Raw genomic sequence first — 17,027 nt, forward strand, 5'->3', positions numbered from 1 at the left:
ACTCATCGCCCCCAAATGCACCTGTGGCCATCACCGCCCCCCTGGATCGCTGCAGCGCCCACCGGGGGGCGGTAGCGCCCACTTTGGGAATCACTGCCTTAGACTATGCAATACTCCTTTCAGTCTTGACTGTGTTCAGTGCAGGAGGACATGCCTCCTCCCAACTAATGGATCCTGTTTACTTCCCCTGCCACAGCCATGGTTCAGAAAAGAAAAGACTGAAGGAAATAATTCGTGTGTTATAATGGACCTGTAGGTTTTCTGGAATGAGACTCTTTATTCATTTGCTCACCTCTGAGAACACTTTTGACAAAAGAAGCAACGAGGAAAGGTCAGTTAATAATTAATCTCTCTTATCTTCGTAGTTTATGCCATACTGTCTTGTGCCCTACATAGCTACCACAACAGAGGACAAAAAAACCTCCACATTATTCTGACCTTGTAACTTATGTGTAATGCTAGCACTGATGATCAACAACATATACATTCTGGGTGGTTCAGTTGTCGACCACGCTGCCATCCACATGAAAATTCCTGTTACTTCAGTGTCCTTCCTTGACAAAAACTATAAAGCAGGAGAACACCTCGAATTAAAATGCTCGTCGGAAAGGAGCCGATTCATTTCAACAGAATAAGATCTGAGACTCAAAATCCTTGAAGTGACTTCACAGAGCTGCCGACATGTACACATGAACATGCTGGAGCTCTCCCAGTTCCTAAGGAAGCTCCCTCCTCGGAGTGTGGATGCTGTCACTCCGTCTCTTCCTTCTTTTGTGCTGAAATGAACACACTGTCTAGTCCGGGGAAAGACTGCACTTAGGACATATAACTAGTCTCAGTTACTCAAAGGAAGAAAGTGTTGCCTGAGATTTCTGTTTACAAGTTTGTCGTTTTCCTTATTTTCAAATGTGTGTAATATGGAATTGGGCTCATTAAGGAGAATTTGGAAAATGCAAGAGTAAGATAGGAACTGCGGGGGCTGGGCCAGTTGCCGCCAAAAGCTCTTTCTAGAGCTAGTATTCTAGCTCTGTTTTGTTTGCCTTTTTGTACACTTGTGAGATGGACATTCATTTAAGACTGTGAAGCTTAAATGATCTACACCATTATAATGAGAAAGGAATAAAAGGTTTTATCTTTGCAAATCTACTTACGGAATATGCTTTGTAATATGTTTACTGTTTCAAGCCATCCAAAGCCAACAGGAAACAAAATGAAAATACATCCCTTCTGAGAAAATGCCCTTTCTGTATTTGACTGGCTTCAGAATAGCTGTTGTGGGTGTGGCATACACAGTAATGCTCTTCTGGTAACAGCTATTGACTGGCAGGTTTTACCAGGTGCAAATAGAGGTGGTATGGCTCCTAGGGCCAACATCAAAAAAGATGGTTTTCTTCCCTGTAGCCACTCTCTTTCAGGTTTCCACAAACACCTGCTGTGTAATTCACCAGGACAGTAGGAGGCCTTTTCTGAGAGCATTCACAGGTGCATTCATGCTGCTACCCCACCTCTGAACGGCATCATGTAAATATACTAATGTAAGCGGCAAAGAATCATCTAACATTGTTTTATTTTAAAGAAGTTGGCCTCTGTTTAATGACATCCACACACATCCTTACCTCCATTCATAAAGCCTTAAAGAAGATCTAACACAGCTCAAAACCTGGTCTACAAACATGCATATTTTCCATTCTCTCCTCATTGACAATATTTTGAGGGGAAACTGGAGGAACCACTAGTGCAGCGGTTCTCAACCTGTGGGTCGCGACCCCTTTGGGGGTCAAATGACCCTTTCACAGGGGTCGCCTAAGACCATCGGAAAACACATACATAATTACATATTGTTTTTGTGATTAATCACTATGCTTTAATTATGTTCAATTTGTAACAATGAAAATACATCCTGCATATCAGATATTTACATGACGATTCATAACAGTAGCAAAATTAGTTATGAAGTAGCAACGAAAATAATTTTATGGTTGGGGGTCACCACAACGTGAGGAACTGTATTAAAGGGTCGCGGCATTAGGAAAGTTGAGAACCACTGCACTAGTGTTTACTCCCCTACTTTCCTCAAGGCATTGACTCTCTTGAGTCAATACTCTGCTGTGAATTCCATCACAAGTCATCTCAAGACTAAGGGGCGGACATTAGCTCCACCTCAAGGATTAGTTAGCTTCCTTGCCTGATTTAGGAGGGTTTTCTGTGCAGACAGTTGTAGTTCATTCCTTTTAGAGTCAAATCCAGCTTTGTTCTCTGTGTCTAATTACTATTACAATTAAAATCTCTCAGACATCTCCCATGCTTACGAAGAATGGGCAGGAAGATGTTAAATCATTTGCCAGCAATACATGTTTATTTAGTAATTAATATGTATTTATTATGTACCTACTACAGGCCTGGAACTATCTGAGCATTTGAGAAAAAGTGAGAAAACTCTATCCCTCCTTCATGGAGCTTGTCCAGAAAAACAAGGAACAAGGTTCAGAACATATCAGTTGGAGCCTCAGGTGAGTCAACTCCAAATGAGTTAAAGAAACCAACAAGGATACCATTTATGATGCTAAGAATGGTTTGATGCCTTGGCCGGTTTTTCTCAGTGGTTAGAGTGTGGGCCGTTGGACCGAAGGTTTGTGGGTTGGATCCAATGGCAGGTACCTTGGTTGCAGGTTCCACAGCCCCTGTAGGAGAACGTGCAGGAGGCAACCAATTGATGTGTCTCTCTCAGGTCAATGTTTCTCTGTCTTTCCCCCTCTTTCCTCCCTCTCTTCCTCCCACTTTCTCTAGAAATTGTATCCTTGGGTGAGAATTTAAAAAAATGGTTTGATGATTTCGAGGCATAGAAATTTCACTGGTAGGAAGAAAGTTCAAGTAAATCCTAATCGTTGAATCTAATCTAGTACAGTGGGGCCTTGACTTATGAGTTTAATTCGTTCCGAGACCGAGCTTGTTAAGGAGCTCATTAAGGAGCTCGTTAACTCAAATTACTCTGTCAACTCAATGCAAAAAATCGGCTGAGAGACAGCTGGTATCTCAAAAAATTCCTTAGTCGGGACACTGGTAAGTCAAGGCCCCACTGTACCTATAACTAGGAAACTGAACACTAGCTATATTTTTTACCCTGTTAAATCTTCTCATGAAAACAAAACAAAACAAAACATACACCTTACTTCCAAGCCTAGAAATAGATGGGAAAGTTTTCCCCCAGCTTTACTGAGATATAATTGACATATAACATAGTGTACAGATAGATGATTGTAGAGAATAGATTCTCTGTTTGCATAAATAAGTGCCAACATTGAGCCACAAAACATTTCTGTTATACCTTTACAACTATAATAATGAAGACAGAGTCTAAATCCCCCTCATTGAGTTTCCTATTTGTTGCCTTACTTATACCTCCTTCAAGTAAATGTCATCTGGAGTGTCTGCACTTAATAATCCAAGATTCTAAGGCAGCCGTGGACAAACTACGGCCCGTTTGAAATGAATAAAACTTAAAAAAAAAAAAGACCGTACCCTTTTATGTAATGATGTTTACTTTGAATTTATATTAGTTCACACAAACACTCCATCCATGCTTTTGTTCTGGCCCTCCGTTCCAGTTTAAGAACCCATTGTGGCCCTCGAGTCAAAAAGTGTGCCCACCCCTGTAAGGCCTTTATTTTATACATCACCTCCACACACACTGGTACTGTTTTACGGCTCAGCTAACAATCCAAACATTGTGTTGGTCTGAGAAGAAGAGGAAATTCCATGATTTGTTGAGCCCTGAAAGTCGTTAGTACATCTCAGATGCTAAACTGTTTAAATATATATACAGTTTTCTGATTCCAGGAGATGTGTTTGAGGTTTGTATTGAGAGCTTCCATTTCCTCATCATCCTCTCATTCCTTAACCTTCTGTGATAGTTTCTATCACTATTCTATGAACAAAGTAGATGTTGATATATAAGTTGGGTTATTAAAAAAAATTTCTTTACCTGATTCCAAACATATCCCTAAGTCAATATAGAAAACAGAAAAGCACAAAAAATGAAATATGCACAATCCTATCAACTGTTAGGTGTTTTGTGTGTTTTTTTGGTATATTTCCATCTAATCTTTCTTTACGTGTATCAATAAACTACTTTTGTCTTATAAAAGGAATACCAAAAGGCACATACTGATTTGGAGTCTGCTTTTTCCACTAAAGAATAGATAGTTTCTCACATTATATATATATATATATTTTAACACTGCTTACTGCACAGAATTCCATCCCATTAGCCATCTGGCAAAAATTCCTTATACTTTCGCTAGATACTTAAGAGCTTATTTTTTTCCCCCCAAAATTATACATTTTGGCTCACAGGACTGATGGTCTCTGTGGGATGAACTCTAAATGTAACTATTTGCTTTAAAAGTCAGATCTATTTAAAAACTTCAGAAACACACAAAAATTATGTTACAAACCAAAGTTTTGTGGGTCCTCGTCCCCCCCAATGTTACCACTCCACTCAGGAAGGGTGGAAAGGAAACAAGAGCTGGCCCAGTCATCACATTTTTATCCTTTGCAACTAATAGGAAGAAAATGTTAATTCTTTTTGTTTGTTCTTTTAATACTGGTCATATTACCGGCTTTTGTTTTATTAATACAGGTTTACTCACAATTCTACAAATAAATCTTGCTCATTCTTATATTTCTAGCATTGAGAGACTGTTTCATCAGAAAAATTCTCCGTATTATTAATTCCTATATATCCGAACAATAATGGTATTCATTACTTCCAAGAATTTGCCTTTAATACATCCTTGTCCTTAACTTTTTCATTCATGTGCACTTCCTCTTCAACAAAACAGTTAATTGATGAAGAGCAAGGGCCCATATGTTTATGGCCAGGTATTAATTTACCTTCCCACGGGTTCTCTCAAGGGAGTAAGGGGCAGAGCATTTACATGAGGGGCTGGGAATGCAGTGGCCAAACCATCTTGGTGATTTTGAAATCTAGCAGGCATCGAGAGGATCCAGTAGCAGGCCTTCAACCACGGAGATCTCAGGTGTCGTCCCTAATTATGCCGAGTTAATGCCAAATGTTGAGCAAGGGCCCTGGTACTACTGGCAGTCTGGTGGCCCCAGGACCAAAGTGGAGCCCCCTAGGGGTGCTGGTCCCTAGGCGACCCCGGTCTGGGCTCTGGGTTTCTATTTTCAGGTCCATGAGCTTTATGTTTCCATCCCGGGCTCCGGAAAGGGCGCAGTGATGACTGGGCCAGCTCTTGTTTCCTGTCCACCCTTCCTGAGTGGAGTGGTAACTGCCTGTTTAAGGACGCGGTGGTGAACCACCATTTCCCGCAAACCCTGTCAGGTGGAGAACCGTCAGTCCCCCGCCGGCGCGGGCGGAGCCTGAGCTGCCAATGACCTGCCGGGTTAGAGCGCGGCCAGGCCACGCCCCTTTCCCTCCTGGGCGAAGGCTCCGCCCCGGCCCGAGGCCCCGCCTTGCGGCTCGCTATTGGCCCCGCCCCCTACAGTTACTTCCGCTCGGGCGTGGTCCAGGCCCATTGGGGCTCCGCCTTCAAGGCTTCTTGAGTCTCCGGGTTGCTGGGTCGGGTGCTGGTCAACGGCTTCCTGCTCACCTCCCGGAAAATGACGGCTTCTCGCGGGCCTCGGAGGGCACCTCGTCGCCGTCCCTTCTCTTCTTGGAGCCACTTCGTTGGGATCCTTTTGGTGACGCTCGCGCTCTGGTTACCCGCATCCACCGATGCCTGTGATAAGATACCAAGATATGCCTCTATGAAAGCCAAGGGTAATCCTGTGCCCCCTGTAAGTGCTGGGTTCGCAGTAGAATATGAGTGTCGCCTAGGATATAGGCTTATTGTCCCTCTTGTTCGTCCCACCACTACTGTTTGTCAGCCTGATGGCACATGGGCACCTCCTCTCCGGGAGGCTTGTACAAGAAAATCATGTCCACAGCTAGCAGAGCCCCTAAATGGCCGCCTAGAAGGAACTTTTCAGTTTGGTGCACAGGCTAACTATTCTTGTAATGTGGGCTATCACTTAGTTGGAACACCAGTCCTACGTTGTGAACTTGCTGGAGATAGGAATAATGTGGCTTGGAGTGGTGACCCCCCACAGTGTGAAAAGATTTTGTGTCAACCACCTCAACAAATAGAAAATGCGCCAGGGCCCGCGCGTGCCCGCCGTGGGTGTTTGCGCTGTGTTTCCTGGGCGGTGTGATGTGTTGGTGCCCCATGGGGTCGGCTGGGGAAGCCCGGGCGGGTGTTATCTGTTGTTGTCGGGTGTGTGCTTACGGGAAGTGGCCTGGGCAGGGGTGCGGAGTGTGGGGCAAGGAAGCGCGCTGCTTTCTCCGTGTGGGGGCTGGGAGCGCATGCGGAGCCGTTGAGTGAGAGGTGTGGTTTTGGAAGGGCGCTCAGTGCTTTTGTAATTAAAGTTAACGGGCTTCTTGTTGCCTGGATTCGTATTGGCATTGATTTGCTGACTGTTGCGCCCGGTGTGGTCTTGTTCCCATGTAATATACGCAGTAACCTATTCAATTACTAAATGTATTTTGGCGTGTGTTTTTTGTTATTGGTGTTGTTTTAGGTTGAGTCATATTTGAGGGGCTATCCAAAGTAACCTAAAAACGTTGGTAGGCAAACCCAGTGAGAAATTAGTATCCCAAGAAATGGACAATAAATAATGTTAATATGGTTTTCCCCTACAGGTCATAAACTAAAGCTGGGACTTATTTGCTAAAATTTATTGGGACTGCTAACCAAACCATAATACAAGTCTTTTTTTTTTTTAAAAAAAATACGTTTTAATTGAATTTAAAGAGAGAGGAAGGGAGAGAGAGAGACAGACAGACATTGATTGGTTGCCTCTTGAACCCACCTTGACTGGGGATTGAACCCACAACCTGGGCATGTGCCCTGACTGGGAATCGAACTGGTAACCTTTCCATGCTTTGACAACACTCAACCTACTGAAACACATTGGCCAGGGCCAAAATACTTGTCTTTAAAAAAATAAAATAAAATACATATATATTTTTTAATTGATTCCAGAGAGGAAGGGAGGGGGAGAGAGAGATGGAAACATCAATGATGAGGGAGAATCATTGATCGGCTTCGTCCTGCACACCCCCCACCCCCACCAGGGATGGAGCCCACAAACAGAACATATGCCCTGACCAGGGAATGGAACCTTGACCTCCTGATTCATAGGTCGATGCTCAACCACCCAGCCACTCCAGCTGGGCTTGATACTAGTGTTATAACCCCAGACAGGTGCTCTGGAGGGATGGAGCGTGATTCTCTGACAGCATTTAACAAACGCCTGGTGGAAGGGAAGGCTTTTCTGCTCTGAGACAGAACAAACTCTGCCACTTTGGGGCTTCTGCACTTGCTGTTCCTCAGTCTAGGAGCATTGTCCTCCTGCCTCTTGCATAATTGGCTCCTTCTTATCTTTCCAACTCATTGGTGTTGTTACCCCATCAGAGGGACCTTCTGTGACCATCCTATCTCAGGTAGACACACACTCACACTCACACTCACCCTAACTTGTAATTACCCTTCCAAAACGATGTTTTCGGTTCTCTTCCCACTAGAATACAGAGATCTTGTGTGTCTTGTCACACTTGTGATTACAAATGCTCACTGTTTTGCCTCAGTATCAACACTGTTGTATAACTATTAAGTAGCAGGAAGTTAAATATATTCAGCTGAGTTTGAAAGCTCAGGAACAAAACTCCTCTGGCCTCTAGGAGGAAGCTTCTGTAATCATATTTTCCTTAAACAAATAGATAGCCACATACTTGTCCAACAGAATGAGTTTATTTGGAAACAACAAAGAATTGTATTTCAGGACATATTGTCTAAAGGTGAACCAACAACAAGCCCAGAGAAAGAAAGGAGAGGAACTGAAAGTTTGAAGAATAGTGACTTCTCATTGGCCGGGTTCTGGCAGTCTCATCAGCTGAATAGGCAAGGAGGAATCTTTTTCTTCCTCCTGTTGAGGCAGCAAAATAGCATCACTTTCTGTGGGAAATGCATGGTAAGGTCTCTCACATTTGGGATCATCCATATGTGTTGCTTAATGTGTGTGTGAGTTTTCTCATCTAGCCTCCTGACTCCATTTTAAATGAGATTTCTATTTTTTAATTTTCACATGACCCCTTTTGAATGATTTTTCTCCAAAATCATTGCTGATCAAGAGTCAGGTCTTTTTGGATTCAGTGGCCTTTTGTTCGTTGAGGCCAGGAAGGACCCGTTGATGCCAGGAAGGACCGTTCCTGAGTGTCATGTTCCATGTCAGAGGAAAATGTACAGGTTGTAATCCTATCATTCGAGTAATGAGGAATCGGGAGGGGCAGTGAGATCTCCCAGGAATTACCCTTCTCCAGTTTGCCTTGTAGAATAGTGAATCCCCAAAGGCATACTCAGCACAGAAAGAATTAAGAGCTTTGGGAAGACATACTGCCGGTATAAAACATGAAGCAATTAAGCAATATTGCTCTCTCAAAAGAAACTGAAACAAAATGTCTTATCAGTAAGCCTGTAGGTTGCAAATTCAGAGACTGAATTGGATAAGAATCCATGATCAGTTAATAGTCTATGAAAGAGAGACTTTCGTGAGTTTGAAACCTTCTAATTGGCTTGGTCTGAACATCCTGGGGTAGATGTCTCATCAGGTGTACTCTGCATCAATTTTGGGAAATTTTCGCCCTCAGGTCACTAGATAGGGTGCAGGTTCAGTCAGGATTAGGTGCTTTTTTTAGATGTGTCACCTGAGTCCAGGAATGTATTGCCTGAAGTTTGACCCCAGAAGGGCTGGTTAGCAGGATCTGATAGGGGCCTTGGTAGCGAGGTTGCAGAGTCTTTTCCAATAGATGAAGTGTCCAGCGTGCACAATGTGTTGTTTAAGGTCTTCATCTCCCTGGAGTTCACTGTGAAAAGATTGCTTTACCAAAACATTAATGTTCTTAAAGATTTCTTTTTTAAAAAATTTATTTATTGATATGAGTGAGAGAGAGGAAGGAAGAGAAAAGCATCGATTTGTTGTTCCACTTATTTATGCATTCACTGGTTGATTCTTGTATGAGCCTTGAGTAGAGATCGAACCTGCAACCTTGGCGTATCAGGACAGTGCTCTAACTAACTGAACTACCCAGCCAGGGCAGAAAGTGGTTAATTTTGATAGAAGAACTTAGGCCATTATAATATTGAAGTATATCTCCTTTGACCTGTTGTCCATCAAAAGAGGCAGGGGCGCTGTGAGAGTTTGAGTTCTAAAGGAGGAGGATCTGAGATTTAGAAGGACCAACTGCAGTGCTTTTGGCCAAGGTACGTGGAGGGTTTCTGCAAATTTTGTCAACGAGTCTTAATGCTGTTAGTGCATGTGACTAAACCTGAGGATTGAGCATGCTCAGTGCAGTGAAAGTGTTGTCAAACTGGCCATACAGTACAAAACTGTGAAAGCACCTGACTGGTAAAATGGGTTCCCTGACCCCTGTGGGTTCTGGAGGGCTTCTCTAGGTGAGGGCGATCTTCTCACAGGGACTTTAGCCACAGCAGAAGCAGTAGCCTGTCTGCTGGAAAAGCTTCAGTCTAGTGAGAAAACATACAGACCACGACTAAAATATATTCATATCCACGAGATGGGAAAGCTACACGAAATCCATTTGCCTGACTGAGAATGGTCCATTAGGCAACTTAAAATATCCGGCAGCAGTTGGATCAGGCTTTCCTGGCTCGTATTTTAGACAAGTGGGACAAATAGGTACTTTTGGGGGCCTTATTAATAGGTGCCCACTAATATTGATGCATAGATGCTATCATTTTGTCAGTGGGCCAGTGGCTTAATGCGTGTGCAGTAGTTCGGAGTGGGAATTTTAGAGCCTCTGGTTGGACTGGGCTGTTATTTGGCCTGAACCAGAGCTTCTTTATATCAAACCAACACTTATCAGATTTCCAGTTTTGTTTTTCTTTTTCCTGAGGCCAATTGTTGGACGTCACTAGCCAGTTTTTTGACGTTATCATTTGAGGAAATATCCCTTTGGCCATACCAGAGGTTTGACTGTTGTTGGTTCCTTTTAAGGACTGCATTCCTTGTGGAGTCAGGTTTAGAATTCCCTGGGATCTTAATAATAGCTAAAAGTATAGCATCCAGTAATTTCTGAACATACAGGCCATTTTTAAATTTCAGCTGGAAGTAAGAAAGCCATGTTGCTTCGACAACATTCCAAATCATGACCTATTCCAAAGGCATCTCTCCTATCAGTAGAAATATCAGCAGTTAGGCTCTCGGCTAAAGTGCAGGCCGGAATGAGCTTGGGGGGCTGTCGTAGCTAAAGGCAAAGGTTCCACTTCAGTTACATCAAACAGTGATGATATTGCATATACAGTTAAATATTTGCCATTTAAATAAGAATTATTACTGAGACATGAGAAGTCAGCCTTACCCGAAGGAGTGTCCTCCAGATCTAATTTAAGGTTTCATCCTTTTCTGGTCAAGGCCTTGTTTTAGCTGAGTGGCTTCAGTTGGCACTTGCCTGACTTTTAAAATCAGGCTGTTTCACTGCAACAGTGATGATGTTCTTCCTTTTGGAGCAAGGCTGCTGCTACTGAAACTTGCTGGCCTACAATCCATCTTTGATAATGTTAAAATACTATTGCTAATAATAGCAGTAATGGGAAATGGGTTCATCCAAGCATAAATATTTTGACATGAAAGAAATTTAAAACTCTAGTAAAGGGAAATAAATATCTATAACTAAACCAATGAAAAAAAAAAAACTTTGAATACAGGCAAAACCTGAAGAAAAAATTATGCTTTGCAGATATCTCTGGAACAAGCTGGCTGAACCATAAAGAATTTAATTTTGGTCTAAGAGTGTATAGAACTGACAACTGTGCTCATTCAGCTCTGGTTCTAGGTACCAGAAATGCAGTGATGAATGAGACAGTCTTGCGGGGAATGACAATAATAAAGAATTACAATATGAAAAGTATATTGGGGTATCATGATGACATCCCAGTATTTTGAGTGACATGTCGAGCCTCAAGGAAGAATTGGCATCTAAGATGTAACTGAAAGATGAGTGGGTGGGAAGAATGACAGGGTTTCTGGTCAAAACTGAAGTAAAATAATGCATGGAGGCCTACAATGCTAAAGTAATGTAATGGGCCCCAAGGGACTGAATATAGCTTGACAATAGTGTGCAAGAGAAAGCAGGATTGAGATAGTGGCAGATTGTAAGTCTGTTAGCCATGCCAAGGAGCCTTAGACATTATCCTGAGGGCACTGGGGATCCATTGCAAAGTACCTGACTTGGAAAGTCCTTGGTCACTGTGTCATATCAATATTATTCGGGTAACAATATGAAAAATGAATTGAGTGAATAGTGCCAAGGTGTGGGTAAGGAGACCTATCCAGAAACTGGTCACAATCCAGATAAATGATAGTGGCTGTAGAAGTAAGGATAGAACTAGACCAGTGGTTCTCAACCTTCTGGCCCTTTAAATACAGTTCCTCATGTTGTGACCCAACCATAAAATTGTTTTCGTTGCTACTGCATAACTGCAATGTTGCTACTGTTATGAATCGTCATGTAAATATCTGATATGCAGGATGGTCTTAGGCGACCCCTGTGAAAGGGTCGTTTGACCACCAAAGGGGTCGCGACCCACAGGTTGAGAACTGCTGAACTAGAGGATGAGCAGACATTCAGTTCTGGAAACCAATTGAACTAGTTTGCTTGGTATGCCTGTGAAGAATCAATAGAGCACATGCATTATGTTATTTGAGACAGCATGACACTTTCCAAGTGGAGCTGTGTGGGGTGTCAATTTAATATATAGGTTTGTCACCCCAGCCGGAGATCTAGGATGGAAAGGTATTTGAGAGGTAGCTCTTTTTAGGGGTAATGAAGTCATGGGAGTATATTTACCTGCTCAGGGGAGTCTGCAGAATGCAATATCAAGAGAACTGCCTATTAGAAATGTCACATTATCCAATCAGGCAGAGAAGGGAGAGCAGTCAGACAGAGGACAAACTGAAAACCAAGTGGTCATGCTGTCCTGGGAACCAAAGAGAGCTTTTCAGGCAGAAAGGAGCCAAGACAGAGTGACCAATAGCTCCAGATGTTCTAGACGGCAACTAAAACTACCAAGGAAGAAAGGGTTAGGAGTCATTGAAGAACAAGGAGGCCACTTAATGACTTTGAAAGTAATTTAGTGATTTTCGTAGGCCTACAAATGAGGCAGTGAGAAATAATTGGCAGGTGTAGATGCCAGTGTCTGCGTTTTAGGAAGCAAAGAAAGTTTAAAAAGAGGGTGTTGTGTAGACAGTGGGAGGGGGAGCAGGATTGTCAGGTTTCACTGGGGTTCTGGTTTGGTGCGACACCATGATTTTCTGAAGGCACCAATCTGGGCAGAGGGGTGTGTATACTCATGTCAGAAAGTGATTTTAATTTTTGCAAGCAGGGAGAGAGTGCTTACCCAGTTTTGACAAGTGTAGACAAGGTGAGCAGTTCTCTTGATCCATAGCAGAAAATGATTTCATTTTCCCGAAACCCATCTAGAACATTGGCAAGTTTTCTGAATGCAGCCCATCATCTTATTTAATGTCATCTATGTTAAAGTGTAGCATTGCAGCCAAATAATAATTGTATTTAAACTACCTAGAAAAAACTAAGTCAAGGTGCTATTTTTCTGGGTCCTGGGATGTTTAGTTTATAAACATTCACATAGAAAAAAATTCAGTATTCTGAGCAAGGGAAGAAATTTGCTTATTAAAAGATGTGGTATGGCATTCAATTATTACAGTGTATATAGCTTGTGATAAACTGGTTGCCGAACACTGACATGCACATTGGTGGAAGCATGTCTTTCATGGTGTATGTTAGTGGGAAGAAATACTTCAAATTAGTTGAATGGATTAAACGATCTTACTGACTTTTCCTTTTCCATATAGACACTACATGTGAAAGTCATATCAGGAATCCTCTCTCCTTTATCTGCTTTCAAGATAGTTACTGAGATTGAATGCATAAAACAAAGGATACTTGTATAATTTAATTGTGGTCATGCTGTTACATGATTTCTTTCGTGGTGGTTCCAGGAAATTCTAGAATGTTGTTGTGCATTTGTATCTGAACACAATTGTATAGAATTTCTAGCCCATGTTTGTTTTCCTATTGAAAATGACAATATCTAGCTCAGGGTATTCAAGTAAATGTAATGTTATTCATCAATAAAATAACATTCATCAATGTTATTTTAAACAATGCTTTTAATTACTAGGGGATTTGGTTTGCTTTTTGCATTTGTTTTGTTTTGAGCAGTTGATTGAGGAACATTCGGATATCAAGGGCAGCATAGTGGAAATACTGAAAACATTTGCCAGTAGGTGGATGATGGAAATGAAATGTTGGACTGGGTATAGAGTTTTAGAATTTAGAATATGATAAGAAAAAAAAGAGTAAAATTTCACGTGTTTAGAGTTCCCTTTACTGGTCTCTCAATCTGAAATAAGTCCAAGATTAAGGAAGTAAAAGAGGAAAGATTCCTTAGGGAGCAAAATAGATCTACCTTAAGCCTTAAACTTTATAGGAGAGGCCTCTGCATTCTTTTAGTCTTCTATGGCTTTACTTGATGTGTCTCCATCACATTATTGTATGTAATTGTTCTAAGAGATTGGTTAGATTTTCAAGCCCACAGATAATTTTAAGCAGCGGTTCTCAACCTGTGGGTCACGACCCCTTTGGCGGTCGAACGACCCTTTCTCAGGGGTCGCCTAAGACCATCCTGCTTATCAGATATTTACATTACGATTCATAACAGTAGCAACATTACAGTTATGAAATAGCAACGAAAATAATTTTATGGTTGGGTCACAACATGAGGAACTGTATTTAAAGGGCCAGAAGGTTGAGAACCACTGAAAAAGAAGGCAAATTGCTTAAGTAGAAATGTAAAGAGAGTGAAAACTACCCCCCTCCAAAAATAACAGGAGTAAAAAGCTCTAAAAGCATAGCAATGAAGTAGCTTTACTATAGGGATATATATCGGATACACAGCCCGTACAGCTACCTCAGGGAGCTTCTGAGGTCTTGTATGATCCATTGATCTGTGAAGGAAGATTACATTACTGTTGACCCTTGAACAACATTGGTTTGAACTACCCGAATTCATTTATGCCTGCATTTGTTTCTATCTATAATAATAAAAGCATAATACGTTAATTAGACTGGATGGCCTCCCGGACGACCTTCCGGATGAAGCTGGGGCTGCCAGGGTGGGTCCCGGGTGCCTGCCAGCCGCTGGAGGGAAGCCCGGGTCCCCGGTGCTGGTGCAGGAGGGAAGCCTGTGCCGGCAGCCAGGGGAAGGAAGCCTACTCTTGCACAAATTTCGTGCATCGGGCCTCTAGTAAATATATAGAAACTGCTGGTATCTAGGTTTCACGTCTGTGGAAACAACCAACAGTATTTTCCATCTGCAATTGGGAATCCGACAATGCAGGGGACACACTATAGGCATTGTTCACCACTTCATATAAGTGACCAGCATGCAGGGGTTTTTGTATTCATGGGGTGTCCTGGAACCCATCCCTCACTGGTACGAAGGAAACACTCTATTTAAGTTTTGGGGAATTCAAAAGTCATCTGTGGAATTTCAACTGTGTGGGGACCCCTGACCGAACCGCCGCATTGTTCAAGGGTCAATTGTGTAGTTAAAGTAATGTTAAGAAAGCAGAATTTTTTTCATGTGAAGCTATTCAAAGTAATACAGTTTTATTTTAAATGGCGTTTACTCACTTGTAAAAATGCTCACTTCGCTAATATGAAGTCTTATATTTTGAAATAATTTAGTCCATATTATTTCTATCTATGAAATCCCAATACCTCTACTCATAGCATTTCTAGAGTACCCACTGGGTGCAGAGTGTAGCAGGAAAAGAAGGCAGATGACCCTGACCTCTAGGAACTTGCCTCCTGGGAGGAGGCTGAGTCTGAGGTGACAAGTCATCATCAGTTTGCATTTCAAACTGTGGACAAGGACCCTGATCTAGGGCTGCATACTGTAGACGATGTCCTAGGAGACAGGTGAGTGTGAAATGAACTGAGAAAAACTGGGGAAGGACGCACACCGATAAGTACATTAAAAACCAAAACTATTGCTGCTGTCTCTTTAACTTACTGTTGAATGAATATTCGCCTTATTCCTTAAGAAACCATAAGCTCACCAAGGACCTGCCTGCTGCCAGGCCAGAATCCGTGGCTGGTGAAAAAGAGAAAATACTTGACTTCCATGTCTTATTCTCTCATGCCCAGATGCCTGTGATGAGATACCAAGATATGAATCTATGAAAGCCAAGGGTAATCCTGTGCCCCCTGTAAGTGCTGGGTTCTCAGTAGAATATGAGTGTCGCCCAGGATACAGGCTTATTGTTCCTCTTGTTCGTCCCACCTCCACTGTTTGTCAGCTTGATGGCACATGGGCACCTCCTCGTCTCCAGGAGGCTTGTACAAGTAAGTACACAAGACTTTTTATTTTTATTGCTCTAAAGATTTTCATACATTTTAGATGGCATATTCTGTTACTACAATGATGGTTTTCTCACGTGGAGGTAGGTTTTAGATAGTCATGTATTTTTTCAAGCTTTGAAAAACTTCCAGGTAATCTTTTTCTTGTTAGTTGTCTGGGTAAATGTGAATCTTAAGTTTGGCCTTTTAATAGTTAAAGAAAGAAAAGTAGTATTCTTTTCAGTAGAGCAACGTAGAATTTAGGTTTTGATTCAGATCTGTTTTGGAGTTTGTATTAATCAACGAATTTAAAAAATTTCTTTCAGGAAAATCATGTCCACAGCTAGCAGAGCCCCTAAATGGCCGCCTAGAAGGAAGTTTTCAGTTTGGTTCACAGGCTAACTACTCTTGTAATGAGGGGTAAGTAGAGGAAATAGGTAAATGTTACTACTTCTATTTTTGTTTTGCTTCTCTTCTAAGTATTCCCATAATGTTGATTTAATTTTGCTTTGTGTGGGAGAAGTTGTACTCATAGCCAATCAACTCTTGGGCTTCTTAGAGAGATGGAAAAGATGTGTAATGAATAGAAAGGAATTTCCATTGAAGTAAAGCAGAACTGTATAATACTATCCTATATAATAAAAGCCTAATATGCTAAGTGTCCGACCCTTCATTCGACAAGTTGCTATGATGCCCACTGACCACTAGGGGGCAGACGCTCTGTCCGGTAGGTTAGCTGGGGACCGGCCAATTGGGACTGGGAGAGACAGGCCGGACACGCCCTGGAGTCCCCTCCCACAGTTTCTCCCCGATCGGCCCCTGCAGGCCAGGCTGAAGGATCCCACTGGTACACAAATCCATGCATCGGGCCTCTAGTCCTATCTAATAATAGAGAAACATGGTAATTAACCGTAACTTCGCTACCCTTCCCATTGGCTAATCAGGGCGATATGCAAATTAACTGCCAACCAAGATGGCGGCTGGCAGCCACTCAGCTGAAGTGAACAGGAGGCTTGCTTGCTCCAGTGATGGAGGAAGCCAAGGTTCCCCGCCTGCCACCACCCAGCTCTGAGCTCCAGATGCAACAATGTTGCAATTATAGAAGCTAAACTAACCCCAGAAACCTGCTTTCAGCCGCCAGCGGCCTCAGAGCTTAGAGCGACAGTGATGGCAACAGAGTTTCAATTATAGAATCTAAACAAACCCAGATACCTGCTTTCAGCCGGCAACGGCCTCAGAGCTGGAGCTGGCTCTCAGCTCCAGTGACAGCTATAGAAGGTAAATAAATCCCAGAATAAAAAAAAAAGAAAAAAAAAGAGGCTGGGAGCTTCAGTCGCCCACCAGGCTGAAAACAGCCCTCAGCCCCTCACCCAGGCTGGCCAGGCACCCCAGTGGGGACCCCCACCCTGAAGGGGGTGTGACCAGCTGCACACAGCCATCATCTCCTCATCCAGGCTGGCCAGGCACCCAAGCGGGACCCCAACCCTGATCCGGGACACCCTTCAGGGCAAACCAGCCGGCCCCC

The 17,027-nt window shown here is 42.7% G+C and overlaps 1 protein-coding gene across 1 annotated transcript in view; it reads left to right on the forward strand.

The window, feature by feature from the left end:
* The window catches only part of LOC102261137 (membrane cofactor protein-like), a 143,281-nt gene that overhangs the window by 116,303 nt on the left and 9,951 nt on the right, over nucleotides 1-17,027 (forward strand). The window contains exons 11-12 of the mRNA XM_014528936.1: nucleotides 15,311-15,508; nucleotides 15,829-15,922. Of these exons, the coding sequence (XP_014384422.1) occupies nucleotides 15,311-15,508; nucleotides 15,829-15,922 (292 nt within the window). The remainder of the gene's footprint in view (nucleotides 1-15,310; nucleotides 15,509-15,828; nucleotides 15,923-17,027) is intronic.

This window comes from Myotis brandtii, unplaced genomic scaffold, assembly GCF_000412655.1.
Source record: "Myotis brandtii unplaced genomic scaffold, ASM41265v1 scaffold661, whole genome shotgun sequence".
Taxonomy (NCBI): Eukaryota; Metazoa; Chordata; class Mammalia; order Chiroptera; family Vespertilionidae; genus Myotis; species Myotis brandtii.